This window comes from Crinia signifera, chromosome 2 (assembly GCF_055691185.1).
Source record: "Crinia signifera chromosome 2, ASM5569118v1, whole genome shotgun sequence".
In the NCBI taxonomy this organism is placed as follows: Eukaryota; Metazoa; Chordata; class Amphibia; order Anura; family Myobatrachidae; genus Crinia; species Crinia signifera.
The window spans coordinates 57268605-57285120 of record NC_139218.1 but is presented as its reverse complement, the minus strand read 5'-3'; the positions used below and the strand labels follow the sequence as shown (position 1 = coordinate 57285120).

General features: G+C 41.3%; 1 protein-coding gene across 2 annotated transcripts in view; it reads right to left on the bottom strand.

Moving 5' to 3' along the window:
• Nucleotides 1-209: 209 nt before the first annotated feature.
• INPP5K (inositol polyphosphate-5-phosphatase K) overlaps nucleotides 210-16516 on the bottom strand; it is a 69095-nt gene continuing 52788 nt past the window's right edge. For both annotated transcript variants that reach the window (XM_083172174.1, XM_083172175.1), the window contains 2 exons: nucleotides 14901-15005; nucleotides 210-8112 (listed from right to left, as the gene is read on the bottom strand). In XM_083172174.1, coding sequence (XP_083028300.1) covers nucleotides 8017-8112; nucleotides 14901-15005 — 201 coding nt within the window. In that variant the 3' untranslated portion in view covers nucleotides 210-8016. The remainder of the gene's footprint in view (nucleotides 8113-14900; nucleotides 15006-16516) is intronic.

The window sequence follows — 16516 nt, the reverse complement described above, 5'->3', positions numbered from 1 at the left end:
AAAGAATGTTTCATCGGACCATTTCTCATTAATTCACATGCTATCTACTCCAGCCCTGAACACAATACAGTTTTTAACATTTACAGTGTGCCATAACCAATCATCTTAATTATAGCAACTGGCTTTATAGTAATATCGGAGGAAGGCGTTGTGCTAACAGTCCCAAACAAAGAAAAAAAACCTAAGAAACTACAGAAAACACAAACAACTGATGAGTCAAAAACCAGTATTTTAATAGTTAGTATTCATTACAGTAGAAAGTTCGAAAACAATGCTTGACATTTTATAGAACATTTAAACAAAACCATAGATCTTAGTCTAAAATGGTTTGAACCATTGTTTGAATATACAATTGCAAAAAAAATAGAAGAGATTTGTGTGACAAAACATTAGCGATAGAAAAAATATAAAATATGTTCAGCGTAGTCAACCACATGGAGCGCAAAGACCAGTCCTCCGGTAAGGCTATGTCCTATGCCATAGAAGACAACAGTGCTTTAACTGATAGACAGCAAACTGTTTTACCCAAAATACATTACATAAATGACTGTATGGGTATACAGTATATATACATATTATAAGTACCACACAACTAATAAATAATAACATACTTACTTTCTAATACCCCTTTCACATCGCACTTTTAAAACGGTATATTGCCGTTTTTTTTCTATTTTAAAACATTTAAGGCTGCAATGTGAAAGTGCCAGAGTTGATTTACCGGTTAAAGTTAACACGGTTAAAAAGCAGAGTCCTACACGTTTTAAAGCCGTTTTTTTGGCAGTTTGAACAGCTCTATTTCAATGGCTTGAAACGTGTCCCTTGGGGGTTAAACGGGTTGAATGTTTGAATGGTATGAAATGATTTTTAAAACGGTTTTCACCTGCAATGTGAAAGGTCTCAAGGCTCAGACCCGTTTTAAAGTCCCATTTAAGAATACCGTGTCATTACCCATTTCTGCAATGTGAAAGCAGTATAAGAAAGGTATAAAATATTTCTATTAACACAAAAAAACAACTACATAGCAGACCATAGCTATTACTACACAACTGCATCTAAAGTATAGAGGAGGAATAGAATAGCCTCCAATTTTTAATAACTGACTAGTTTCAAGTCGCTGTGTGCAATTGAATGAGATAAGACGCTAGTTATCTCCTCTGCATGCAAGTAGCTGCCCTAATTTCTCTTAGACATGCAAGTTGTCAGATGTAATATCCAGCAACTAGTAAGGGCCCTTCTGAGCTATATCTTTTTTTTTTTTAAAGTCTAGTGTGTATACTAAACATCGTTACTGATGCACGCTTCCGCTCATTGTTAACGATCCTCCCCATCGGCTCAACATGCAGCTCGATTTCGGTTATATAGCCAATGTTCAGCGGGTACCGGTGACGTCACTGAACAATATAGTTTACCGATACCGTTCAGTGTGTACACTCAATATTGTTTAACCAGTGGCACTGCTGATATACTTAACTATATCGCAGGTGCCCATAGTTGTTTTGTGTGTACGGGGCTTAAAGGCAGAACATAACAAAGAGCAACATCATCTATATATGTGTCTAGTGTCCGTTTATGTGTCTCTGAAACACTGCCATCTGTTGGCAGCAAGTGAAACTACATCACTTTCTCATACATGCACAAACACATAGGCAATCACAAGGTAGCAGATTAGCTCTTGAAGCATTAGCTTTGTGCAAATTTACTAGGTAAATATATGTATTACTTTGTCACTAAATAATACTCAATTAAGTGGCCCAAAAAATAATAAATATAGTGATGAGACAGGGGTGACTCAACACCACTCGCTGTGACGTCAGCTGCATGCCCCAAGCAGGCATTACCCACCTGCGTTCCTAGGGGAACGCACAGCCTCTCATGGGGACACCCATGAAAGGCTGGGCTTTCCCCTCTAGATGCCCCTGCCCATCCCCCATCCTCCCCTACCTGCACGAATGCCTCGCCAGCATTCGTACAGTGACCCTGCGTATGCAAAAATACGCGAATGCGCAGAGCACTACCATTGGTCCTCCTCGCGAATATGCTGGGGACTGACCACTATTTAATCGGGCCCATAATTAATTTATTATTTGGACAAAAATTTTAACAACAAAAGAACATTTAAAATAATATTTTTTTTAGATAAAAAAGCAGGACTGAAAGTAGCTTACAGACAATAACACATTAGTCAAAGGTTTCTGTAGCATGGCCCTTGTTAAGGATGCACTTCCCTCGTCTGTACAAGCACAGCTGACGGATGGGGGTCATTAATAACCTGTAAAAGCACCCTTTGTTCATTGGGCACAGCGTACACACTGGGCGATATAAGATGATATAACTCAGAAGGGCAGAAATAAGCGATACTGTTCACTGTTCATAATATTCCCCAGCGGGATATAAGCCAGACACGGACCCAAGTCATATATGGGAAAACTGGTATCTATACCCTATAGCAGGCATTCTCAAATGATGAGGACAATAATATATTCATTTTAGTTGTGGCCATATTAATTATATAAGTATATTTAGGCTGACACTAGTAATGCAATTGGTCCTTCTACCATTAATGATTTAATATGGCCGAAATTTACATAAATATATTATTGTACCCATTGTTTCAAATGTTTACATTTTTACAGAGTATTGTTCCAATTAATAAAATATTGAAGTCATTATGGCTCATCATTATTTTGGGGAGCCCATATCCTATGTTATAAAAGGCTAACACTGCTCCTTCCCTCTATGAGGTGGAATTCAAGTGTTGTGCACACTGGTGGGGACTAGAATTCATGTGCTGTGCACACTGGTGGTGACTAGAATTCATGTGTTGTGCACACTAGTGACTAGAATTCAAGTGTGCACACTAGTGGTGACTAGAATTCAAGTGTTGTGCACACTATTGGTGACTAGAATTCAAGTGTTGTGCACACTATTGGTGACTAGAATTCAAGTGTTGTGCACAGGTGGTGACTAGAATTCAAGTGTTGTGCACACTACTGGCAAATAGAATTCAAGTGTTGTGCACACTAGCAGTGAATAGTGTTCAGACATGCACATGTGCCAGCACTATCGTCACTGGTATGTAGTTCTGACGGGCTGCTAACTAGTTTGAGTAGTAATAAGTAACAACGTAATACATAATGTGGCTCTTTATTACGCTCTGTCCAAATAGCGCTGTTTTACTGGCGACTTTGCTAGTCACAGGCAATTACATCTGAAAACTTGTTAGGGGCTGGAAACACATGCTGGGACATGTTGTTCCACCACTCCTGGGGCACACAAGGTGACATTTTTTTTTTACATGCTCATGTTTCCCGTCAGGAATGTCTGAACATTGATTAATAAGTATAAACCATTTACATATCAGATAAGAATATAATAGTACATAAAATGGGTCAATCAAAATTATTGGCATTATTAAATATAATCATTTAGCATCATCTCACTTTTCATCTCTAAATAAAAAACACCTGTGTACGCCTTATATCACATTGTCACTGGACAGAGGCTGCAATTTACAGGTTAGGTCTCCCAGACCAGAAATGCTTGGAACAGAAGTATTTTGGATATCAGATTTTCCGTAAATTGGAATATTTGCATACCATAATGGGATATCTCGGAGATGGGAATCCAAGTTTAAACACAGGAATTTAAGTTTCATATACACCTTATACACACATAGGTCCTTATTCATTTGCAAACAGGCGATTAACGGAGTATCAGACATAATAATATGCAGACTTGCGATCACATCCCGGAAGGATGCGATTACCAGTGATTGGCAGGTAATTTGATACAATATTTGTAATTATTTGAGGCATGAAACAATGGCCCATATTCTGGTTCACTCGCAAAGGCAAATTTCTTCTCAAATAGAGAAAACCATGTGCACTGCAGGGGGGCAGATGTAACATGTGCAGAGAGATTTAGATTTGTGAGAGTTATTTTGTTTCTGTGCAGGGAAAATACTGGCTGCATTATTTTTACACTGCAATATAGATCTCACTTTGAAGTAAAACCCCACCCAAATCTAACTCTCTCTGCACATGTTACATCTGCCCCACCTGCAGTGCACATGTTTTTTTCCATTTGAGAAGGAATTTGCCTTTGCAAGTAAACCAGAATAAGGGCCAATGTTTGTGTAACGGTATCACTATATAAGTTGCATGCCAAAAAAATTGAATTTTTGGAATATTTTAGATATCAGATTTGTGTATATTGGAGAGTCAACATATAGTAATATTTCAAAATAAATCAGATTGCTATTTTGTTATAGCCCTTCTCTTTAAGCACGTGATTTCATTAGTTTATGATGACTGCATGTTTTAATTGCTAGAATAAGGTTTAGGGGAAAAGCTGGACACAAAAATGATTTGCACAGAAAGCCATTCCTACAGTGGCACACTCAGGCTGTTATAGGGTACTGCAACTAAAACATCAAAGTACAGATTTGCAATGTATGAGTTATACCCCTTTCAGACAGAAAAGTCTGAAAATCCCGGCAAATACACGGCATTTCAAATGCCGTGTCAATATGCCGGGAGCAGCCTGACCCCCCTTCACACAGAAGAACAAAATTACCGGGTTGAAAATTTCTAATTGGTAATTTGCTGAAGAACACGGGTATTTCTTCTGTGTGAAAGGGTCAACACGGGTCCTAAATCCCGTGTCCTCGACCCTGGTCATTTCCCGGGTCGGAGACACGGGATTTACGACACGGGTGTGCCCTTTCACACAGAAAAAGGACCCGTGTATTTAATGAAATTCCCGGGTGGAACTGCTTCACCCGGGTATTTCATTTTCTGTGTGAAAGGGGTATAATATAGAAGTATTAGAAGAGTCTCTCTCTCTCTCTCTCTCAAAATCCTGACAGAAGACCAATGGGTAAGTATCTGGGTTGGGCTGCAGGGGTGGGGGTTATGGTTTGGCTACGGTTATGCTGCGGGAGGGGGGTTATGATTAGGGGTAGGGGAAAAATTCTTCCTGAGATCTGTCAGGATTCTGATATCAGTCTTCTGAGTTTGTTAGGTTCCAAGAGTCAGAATTTCATACTACCTCCTTTAAACCATGGTACAGAGTAATACCATACACTCCCTGAATAACAGATTGTATTTTGTTTTTACATTTTTTTCAAATTTTCTAACTTGTTTATGACTCAAGGAAATCAGGAAACAATTGGACAAAGAGAAGAGCAAATCTAATTAAACTTGTATGTACTGCATAAGAACATGATCAAACACGGAAGTTCATACATAAGGTATATTATTATGTTACTCTACTGAACGCACAAATATTTATAGCATACCACTGAATGTTCGAATATATATATTGTAAAGCTGATCTCCCTTCATAGCCAATGTCTTCCTGCCGCTGCTAACTGATGCGCAAACCAAGTCCTAGTGTAAGAACAGCCAGACACTTTTCAATCAAAGTTTGTGTGTTGAGTATGTTTGAATGCAGATGTTGTGCTCTGTCCTACCAGCATAAGCTCAGCACTGTGGTTGGCTATAAGGCACAGAGGCTAGGAGGAGAACGTCTGACCTTTCTGATGCTCACGTGGTTCCATGCAAACATTTCTCCTAATAGAAGGTAAATAATAATACACATTATTATTAGATCTGCCAACATTTACTAAATATCTCTATGGGCGACTACTGATCCACATTTACTCCCCATAGATTGCCTTCCCCAAATCAGAGTCGAGAGATTTTTGGTTGGATCCCGCACTGGATTATCCACCGTAACGGTTAAATAATTACACCATATTTATAAGGTGGAACTTCATTTTTCTTTCTTCCCCAAATCAGGCAAAGAACGCGGCCTCAGTGTGCTTTATTACAGATCTGGGCCTTACCAATTACATTTCCAAAGATATTAGAGCATTTCATGCTTTGGTAAACACATGTAAACATATCGGCCTTTATTCGGATCTGATCGCAATACAAATTTGTTTGGAAAATGGGCAAAACCATGTGCACTGCAGGTGGGGCAGATGTAACATGTGCAGAGAGAGTTAGATTTGGGTGAGTTATTTTGTTTCTGTGCAGGGTAAATACTGGCTGCATTATTTTTACATTGCAATTTAGATTTCAGTTTCAACACACCCCACCTCTCTCTCTGCACATGTTACATCTGCCCCACCTGCAGTGCAACTGGTTTTGCCCATTTTCAAAACAAATTTGCACTGCAATCAGATCTGAATAAGGGCCATCATGTATAGAACGTGTTCAAACATTACCTATGAACTAGCCCTAACCATACTCTACACACTACCAAAGCACAGAGGAGCAAGGCAATAGTTATCTTGTGGTCCTTCAAATTCTGCTGACGATACAGACTCTCCAAAGCACTAGACATGTAATAAACAGAATCAGCAACAAAAGTATAATTTGGCCAGAATAGGGACATGGTGTAGTTGTGATAACTCACAGCAAATAACAGTGTCCCCCCCCCCCCAAAAAAATAGATAAATGACTAGTAAATAAAAATATGGTATTCAGTATATACTCTTTGACAGCCCTACCTCTATTTAATGTCTCTCATTTCTACTTTCTATTTCCCACCCCCATCTCCCTGTATCTCATCTCTGTCCCCCTCACCATAGCCACATATCTTATCTGTATTCCCCCCAACTTCTCCTAAACCTCATTTCTACCACCTCTTATCACTGTCTCATTCTCCCCGTCTCCCATATATGTTCCTCATCATACCCACTTCTATCATATCTATTACCTTACCGTCTCCTTCTACCTGGCCTGATTTTTCTCTTTCTCACCTCCCATCTGTCCCCTTCACACCCATCTCCCTGTCTCACCTCTGCCTGCCCACAATCTCTGTCCCTAATGTCAGTCTCTCTCATCTCTGTTTATATTAAAAACTGTGACTTTCACATTTATTAATAACAATCCAGACACATACCTGCCAACAGTCCCGATTTTATCGGGACAGTCCCGATTGTCAGGGCCTATCCCGCTGTCCCATCCGCGGGCGGCAGCGTCCCACGGTGTGGGGGGGCTGTTGGGAGTCCCCCCTGTCAGCTGCTAAGCAGCGGGGAATAAACGCTGTGCGCATGCGCACAGCGTCTATTCCCGCAGCCAGGGGGCTGGGGGCATGGCTAGAGGCTCACAGAGCCTCTGGGTCATGCCCCCATAGTGGCAAAATGGGGGCGTATAGGTCACGCCCCAAATTAGGCCACGCCCTCCGAAAATTTCGGCACGCCTCAGGCGCGCAGCAGCAGCGTCCCGGCTACTAAACTACCAAAGTTGGGAGGTATGCAGACACTATTCTGTGTTGTGACTAATCATATGACGTTACTATACTGTAAACAAACGGCTTTACTATTAGGTGTAAAACACTTGTGTGGATGAACTATGAGGAATATACTGCTGTATTTGGGCTGGATGCATCATACATGTCAAGTCTTTTCCAATGAAGAAATATATATAATGTCGCCCAGGACAAGCCCCCCGGGGACGAGGCACTCAGCCACATGGCAGAGCTACTTCATTTTTTTCCCATGAATTGATTTCAAATCTGGACCTTGACCAATGATTGCTGGTATGTATCGGGCCACTCCCCTAAAAAAGCAGCATGTACTGGATTGAAATGAATTGGACATAAAAGTACAAGGCAGACTTTCCTAAAGAAGGATAGAAAGCTAAAACCCTGATTATTATCAGACAAGTGACTGCATCTATAGGTTCTGTCTGTACTATAAACACAGTCAGTCAAGCATTCGGAAGTGTTAAAGAGCAAATATAAAATTACAATTAAAAACTTGGTCTCATAATTGAAACAAACTAAAAGAAATATCTGTCATGTGGGCTGATGTGTTCAGCGTTAACCAGTGTCATTTCCTTTGATGGAGTAAACAGATACTCTAGATGAGGGTCAGCCTTTCATGGAGTAAACACATTCTAGATGAGGGCAGCACAAGTAAGTACATTCTGTTCCTGCCTGCACACGTGTCCAACAAAGCAGGACGTGTCATATAGAGGATGAATGACAGGTTGTCTCATCCTAGAACCCAGAACCCATAAACATGTCAGACTTGGCAGAGTCATCAATCTTTTCTTGTGTGCCCTCTTTGGCTGGCAAGTTCCGACCTGGCTGTATCTGCAGAAAATAAAAGCACAGACAGATGTAGGTTAGGCAGAAGCCTACTAACAAGCATTCATGTACAATCCTTGCAAGGAAAGAGTAACTGTAATATGAAACATAAGGATCCATCAATAGGTAATAGGTTCTTTAGTAATATGAACATAGAGAATAACATTCAATCAGGGATCTTGAGATTACAGGTACACTGTATTCTTTCTACTCTGGTAGATTTCATTGACACCCTTTGCATGTTTACAGTGCTAAATCCATGCTCTTGAGTCATCAACATTTGTACTCCTTTGGCCTTCGCAATGCTTGAATGAATTATCTACATCACACTCCCAGAACTACTTCTAACTACTCAGTTAAAATAGACCAAACTAGTCAATTGTCTTACCATTGTGCTCTCAGATAACATTAGTAATCTAGGCTCAGTAGGCTGAGAATGTGTTAAGGTGCCCATACATGGTACAATGATCGCACCTGTTATGGGCTGGATCACATCGCAACGCATGCGTTTTGCGTGCGATGTGATGCGAGGGTAGAACAAAAAGTATGTGCAGCACATACTTTTTGTACTGTGTGATGAGATGCCCGCGGGAGCGAGCATCGCATCGCATGGTTCAAACGCACAGTGTATAAGTACCTTTACATATGGAGTATGACTTACCACAGTGCTCCCATATATCATTAGTAATATAGGCTCAGTAGGCTGAGAATGTGTTAAGGCCCATACACACTAGATGATTATCTTTCCAATCTGGCTGGTTGGAATGAAAATCTGGAAATTTTTGAGAGCAAATGACAGTTGAACATTTGCTCCTAAACATGGAAAACAGACACAAATTGGTCCTAAAGGAGAAATACGTGGGGCGCTCAAAGGTAAACAAGAATATGAATTTTATTAAAAACACATACACATAACACAATAATCACAATACATATGTATACATAAAAAACACTAAAATCAATACGTGGCACTGTGTCACAATTGTAAGCACTAGATGGTAGAAGGCCTACAATGGGACCCTGGATATCAGTTTGTGACCTGTGATGTTCAGGCACTTTATACCAACATCCCCCATCAAAAAGGTGTGGAGGTAGTCTCGGGATACCTTATGTCAGATGGTGACATCTCAGGGGAGAGGCGCACTTTTATATTAGATGCAATTAAGTTTATTCTCACTCACAATTATTTTTTGTTTGATCACGGTCACTATTTACAGGTCCTCGGTACAGCGATGGGGACCAGGTTCGCGCCTAGCTTCGCAAATTTATATATGGGAGCGTTTGAACATCAATACATCTGGGGGGGAGGCTATGCGTCGAACCTGGTCCTGTATGGTCGCTATATCGACGACCTGTTCTTCATTTGGCACGGAGACACTTCTTCTATCACAGAATTTGTTTCGTATTTGAACACTAATAACTTTGGTTTATCCTTCACATGCACGCACCATCCAACACAAATTAATTTTCTTGATATTTTGGTGGAGGTGGTGGAGGGTCTAGTGACGGTTGCTAGCTACAAAAAAACCTGTGGATGTATGCAGTTTTATTCCGTATTCAAGTAACCACAAGAAAAGCTGGCTAAAAAATGTACCTAAGAGCCAGCTACATAGGATACGGAGAAACTGCACCTCCAACACACAGTTTGAAGAACAGGCCAAATCCCTATTGGGGGAATTTAAAGATCGAGGATATCCACAAGAAGTACTGGATGAAGCCTCTAAATATTCTGAGAATCTAAATAGGGAGGAAATGCTCCATAGAAATACAAATACAAATAGAGAGATAAATAAAAGTAAAAACAAAAATAAGAACAGAATTAAGAAAAATAGATATGATAACAAAACTCCCTTTTTTGTGTCAACACACAATGTAGCAGCTGGCAAAATTACCTCCATTATCAAAAGGAACTACAAACTCCTCAGTACTGACCCAATATTAAAATCTAATCTTGATGTAAAACCCCCTATAATCTTCAAAAAGGCGCGCAACCTTAAAAACATCCTCGCCCCGAGCATGCTCAAGGAAAATGCTCAAAAAGGAAGAAGTTCTACACAAAGAACTTTGATAGGTCCAGAAGTACGGGGCTTCTTTAGATGTAATCACACGAGATGTATAACATGTGAACATGTTAGTAACAAAAGACAGTCAGTTGAGGCGGTGGTCTCAGGGAAATCCTTCGAAATAGAGTCCTTCATCAACTGTGCTACAAGTTATGTGATTTACCTGTTAATTTGTCCGTGCCATATGTATTACGTGGGACGAACCACACGTCAACTTAAAAATAGAGTAACTGAACATAGGCGAAATATTTTGAATAAACGCACTAATCACAGTGTCCCGAGACACTATCTGGAAGCACACAATAGCAATCCTGATGGAATGCTTGTGATTGGACTTGAGCAAATTAAAACAACATGTCGGGGAGGGGATCGCTTCAGAACCCTCTGCAGACAGGAAGCAGCATGGATTCTGAAGTTGCAGTCTCTAAAACCTCAAGGTCTGAATGAGAACATTGACCTTGAATTCATCTAGTGATTTCTAGATGGATTGTATGGAGGGTGTCCATAGAGGTGGGAATTTTTCCACTTAATAGAAGATTACTCATCACCTGCTCCATCCTTTCTATGTCCCTTAAAAACAGCATACTAACCCCTTTCCCCCCCCCCTTTTTTTTTTTTTCCCCCCAAAACCCCCCCCTCCCTCCTCCCACCCCCATTTATCCTCCATTGGTGCATCAATCATTGAAAATCTCTTCTTCTTGCGAACAATAGCCAATTGATGGGTCACGTATAATGTATGATACATCGGTTGCATTATGAATGCAGATCGGTGGTACAAAAGTATCACCCATCTGCATTCGGCAACATATTAAGGTCAACTAATAAGATCTGTGTTAACCTGTGTCAGAATTCTTGCTGCTGATAGCATGGTTACCAGCGTCCATAAATCCTTTATTTGCATTTAACTCTAAATATGTCTGTGCATATATAGATAAATTGGTTTACTTATTAGTTTTACACAATGAAAAAATGTAAACACAAATAAATATAATATGTTATACTTTTTTTTAAAAATTATTTGGGTCTTCATTAATAGTTGGAATTTAATTATGTCATTATTTATATATTTATATATTGTTTGTATAATAAGGCGAGCCTGATGGAATAGCAGATATATGCGCAATGGCAATGCTTGTCCCTTTAGAAAGGTCAAACAATTATGGAATAACGGATGAACTGCATGATAACAGGTCAAGTAGTAGCCAATAGGATTAATAAATATCCTCTATAAACATAATGTAGAAATGGTATCGATACTAATTGTTTATTTGCGCTTTTTTATATTTTCTTCTTATGGGTCTTCATATATAAAATAAATAAAAAATCTTTTTATTATTATTATTATTTAGTCTTTTACTATTTAGTTTTTTATTATTAACATTAACAATAATTTTATACTAAAAACTGTGTCTGGTCTGTCTAGATACTGTAAATCTGTCCGCTATAACAGATAGAGATCGATTAACAAATTACTTGTGTATGTCTGAAAATTATGAAAGATTAAGAATAAGTGTGATTCACACAAACATAGATATGCAGAATGGTTATTTTATTGAATATATAATATGAATTGGTACTAAGAAAATTGTAAGCACACAAAAGAAAAATCACATGTACCTGAACACTGCAAACGAGTTAGACCAAATTGTCTGACTGACGGAAACCAAGGAGGTGATTAATTAACCTGAAACACCTGCACAAATCAAGCAGACCAGCATTTATAGCTGGCTAGGGAGAATGAACTCCATACCTTGTTGAGAAAGCCGCCCAGTGTGCGGCGAAACGCGTTCTGAAGTCCTGAAGTGCCGCTTTCCCGTCTCCCCGACACCTGCTACTCACTAGAAGCCGAAATTGCCTCCACGCCAAAGCCGCAGCTTTCTTTCCCCCAACTAAGCACAGACGCTGTGGCAGAGCGCTGTGTGGGAATCGCAGCAACAGAAGGCATACAACGAAGAGGCGGCTCCTGTCGGGTTCACTCAGCCGGCTGATCCGGTCCTACAAACAGGTCAGCTGAGAGAGACGGAGGCAGCAAGCGCTGCTATGCACATCAGAGTCTGTTAACACTGCCCAGCGCCACGGAGTGGTAAGAGCCCTATTATTTTGTGATAACAGGACGGACACTGTTTTCACTATCTATAACAGAAGTCCTTGTCATCACCCATTCAGTATTGTCTATTCTCATAAAAGCAAACGTCATTGCTGTGGACTGCTAAAGTGTGCACACTGGCCATTTATTCCAAATCTATATGGTTCAAGCAGAAGTGGACATTAACTCAATTAAATTAATTGGATTACCCTAACATATACCATCTCTCCCCAATTGGAAAGGGAAAAGAGTCCACGCTGTTTTGTGCACATTCATCTAGTGCTTACAATTGTGACACAGTGCCACGTATTGATTTTAGTGTTTTTTATGTATACATATGTATTGTGATTATTGTGTTATGTGTATGTGTTTTTAATAAAATTCATATTCTTGTTTACCTTTGAGCGCCCCACGTATTTCTCTTTTTGGCATATTGGTTTGTGGAGGCTGGCAATCCTCCCACGTGGTTGGCAGCAGGGTTACAAGTTATACACCCCCTCAGTCTCTAGCGCCAAAGACACATCCGTTGTTTTCAAAAACAAATTGGTCCTACAGACAAATTGGTCAATTTAAGGCCCATACACACTAGAAGATATGAAAGACTATATTGGTGAACAATTTTCCTTGAGCTCATCATGAAAGATATTGTGCATCCACACTGAACGATGGGTGCAAATTGCATGAGCAATATTTGCACATTGACCTGCATGTCTGGAAGATGTCAATATCTTTAACAATGCGCATGAGCGGTGCTGTGCGCATTGTTAAAGATATTAGGCATACACACTAGAAGATATTGCCATAAATATCATTTGGAAGCCCCTTATCTGAATGAGATTGATGCCAATATCTTCTAGTGTGTATGGGCCTTTACACATACTGAGCCTGATTTAAGGTGCCCACACACGGTGCGACGTGCTGTAGGTGGGATTTGAACTATACAATAAGTGCTGTACACTTTGATCTTCGGGGCTATGTGATGATATGCGATTTTAACATCAGTGCTATGCAATGCTATGAGATTTCAGTTGCATGCCATTTGTACTGCATACAATTAGGACGAAACTACATTATGTAATTAGTTCATATTGTATACAATGTGCTACAACAGTTATGGGATGTAATGCAATGTAGTACCAAAAGTAATACTGTATTGCTCCAATATATTATTAGTATTATAGGCTCGGTAGGATGAGAATGTTGCATATAGTTTGAACACATCGCATCGGGATCGAATCGCGCGGCAAGCCAACCGACATGCATGCGATTTGGACGGGATGCAGTTAAAATCCCGGCGGTCGGGATCCCGGCGTTCAGAATCCCTACGCCGGAATCCCGACCGCCGAAATCCTGACACATTCTCCCTCCGTGGGTGTCCACGACAACCTCGGAGGGAGAATAAATTAGTGTGCCGAGCGTAGTGAGGCACCGGGCCCGCTGCGTGGCGAGCGCAGCGAGCCCACAAAGGGGGGGCGATCCACGTCCCCCCCTTGTCGGCATTTCGGCTGTCGGGATTCCGGCGTCGGGATTCTGAACGCCGGGATCCCGACCGCCGGTATTCAGTACTGAATCCATTTGGACGATATAGTGCAGATCTGGGTTTCGATTTGTGTTGTGGGGAGCACGCATTGGGATCGCAAGGTAAAAAACATGTGCGATCTGCATGCGATTTTGACTATATAGTCAAAATCTCATGCTGATGATTGTACCGTTGTGTACACACCATTAGTCTGCGTCACTTTTTTTTGCTTTGTTTTACTTGAGATTTTTGTCAGTGAATCTCAGTTTTAGGGGGGTATTCAATCCCCCGCCGCTATTTCCAACAGGGGTAAATATCAGCGGGTGCCTATTCAATGCTGTCTTTCCTGACAGCATAGAAGAGGCATCTCGGCAAAACAAGCCCAACTTTGAAAGCAGTCGGGCTTGTGTTGCCGAGAACGACCGTGGATTGTGGAGTTCGCGGCTGGTTCTCAAAGATCCACTGGCGTTTCTCAAATCCACGCCCCCCTTTCGGCGCTCGGCAGGCGGGACGTTGAATCACGCTTGCCGATTATCAGTTGAGCAGGCCGAGAACGGTACAGGGTCACAGCTGTCGGGACATCCCGACAGTAGTGACCCGAGAATGAATATCCCCTTAAGGCCCATACACACTGGGCGACTTTGAGCTGAAAGCCGCTCAAAACAGCATGTTTGAACGGCTGTCAGATCAAAGCCGCCCAGTGTGTATGCCCCGGCGATGAGCTGTGCTGCACACTCCCACATCATTGCCGGGAAAGCCGTTCATCTGCTGGTATTACCAGCAGATGATCGGCTTTGTATAGCACTGCGCTATGTAAAGCCGTCCTCTCCCCACTGAAGGCGCCGAGCAATGGGGAAAGCCACTCAGTGTGTATGCACTGACCGGCTTTCCCCCCAGCGATCATCGCTGTCCATACACGCTGGGCATAGTCGCCCAGTGTGTATGGACCTTTAGACTAATTTTAGTCTTTTAATCTAACTTTTGTAGACAAAATTAACACTGTGACTACACCCCACAGTAGAATTCTGATAAAATACTGTGCAATAACATGAACATCTGAGACTCCTATGTTAGGAAACACAATAACCTGTTACAGTCCCTATACCGTGCATAGTATGTAATGTACCTGGAAGGGCTCACTGATGCCAGCCAAGCACTGCAAATTGTGGCAAAAATAGCACAACAGAAAGTCACCTCCGTCCAGAGGAATCTCATCTGCGCTAACGTAAACCTGCAAGACAATTTGTTGTCAATGTGAAAATAATTCCAATTATATATAAATTGTGTATAAGTACAACACATGAAAACGCAATATCTGATTAACACCACATGAGAGGGACTTGCATTATTTAAACATACTGAATTAAGTCAATATTCCTGTTTCATACTATATAATTAAAGCCTAACACTGCTCCTCACCTCTGTGGGGTGGATTTAGGTGTTGTGCAGGCAGCTACTAGATGTCCCCCAAAGGACCAAATTATGTGTTGCTCTGTTTGGCCGCACACACCCGCCAGCACTGACATTACTGAAATGGGCAGGTAACTAGTAGAAATATATTTATAGTTTGCTCTGCATTTATTTAATAGTAGAGATGTATCAAGCCGCCTTGGAGATAGATAAAATGCAGAGAAATAAAATACCAACCAATCAGCTTCTAGCGATCACTGTACACTACTCTAGGTAAATGACAGGAATTGAGTTATTACTTTACTTGTGTACACACCAGATAATTGTTGACTACATGCATGATAACGATATAATTAACAATATTATCGTGCATATCAACTAGTGTGTAATCACTATACAGGTTGAGTATCCTTTTCTGAAATGCTCGGGACCACAAGCATATTGGATAAGGGATTTTTCCGGATTTTGTAATATTTTTTTTTTTTACAAGCTCAACTGGTCACCCGGCATCCACGGGAGCCATCGGTTCGTCTCAAGAGGTATCCCCGGTCCCAAGGATGCATTGTCATGGCGTCACCAGCGCACCCGCGCAATGCATCCTTGGAACGGGGATGCCCTGGGGATGAACCAAAGGAAAATGGGGGACCCGATCCCAACGTATTCTGAAAACCTACGGTGTTCTAAGCGGGGGCCGGGTGACGTCACGGAACAATATCATTAGCGATATCATTCAGGGTGTATGCACTATATTGTTGGCCTGGGCGTTCCGCAGAATGTTTCGTATAGTGAATATGCACCTTTTATCTTTCTCTACTTTACCACTCTCTGAGGTTTGATACTTCTTTTATAATGGTAGCAAACAGAGGTATTGTGTCTTAATGAGCAGACTAGTGTTTACAGTTCTAGAATGTATAAGTTAATGTTTATTTCTTAGTGTTATCAGGTATAGTTTTTTCCCCCACAAAATAATTTTTTATTATAGAACTGCACACAGAGGGACAGGGCCAGACTGGCCATCTGGCACTTCTGGCAAATGCCAGAGGGGCTGATGGCCAGGTGGGGCAGATTTCTTCCCTAAAGGTGGAGGCTCTACTTCCTGATCGGCGCACAGAGAGAACAGCTGGACTCGCGGCCGGTCCGGTGGCTCTCTCTGTGCGCCACTGGGGTCCAGGAGAGAAGTGGGCATCACATGCCGCTACTCCCCTCTCTCCTGAGAGGCTGTGCACACATGCGCAGCACATGTATGCATGCGTGCGATAAAGCCTGCGCACGTGCACAAATGCCAGGGCCGATTTGGCGACCCAGTTCATCGCTGTATTCAATCTGTGCCAA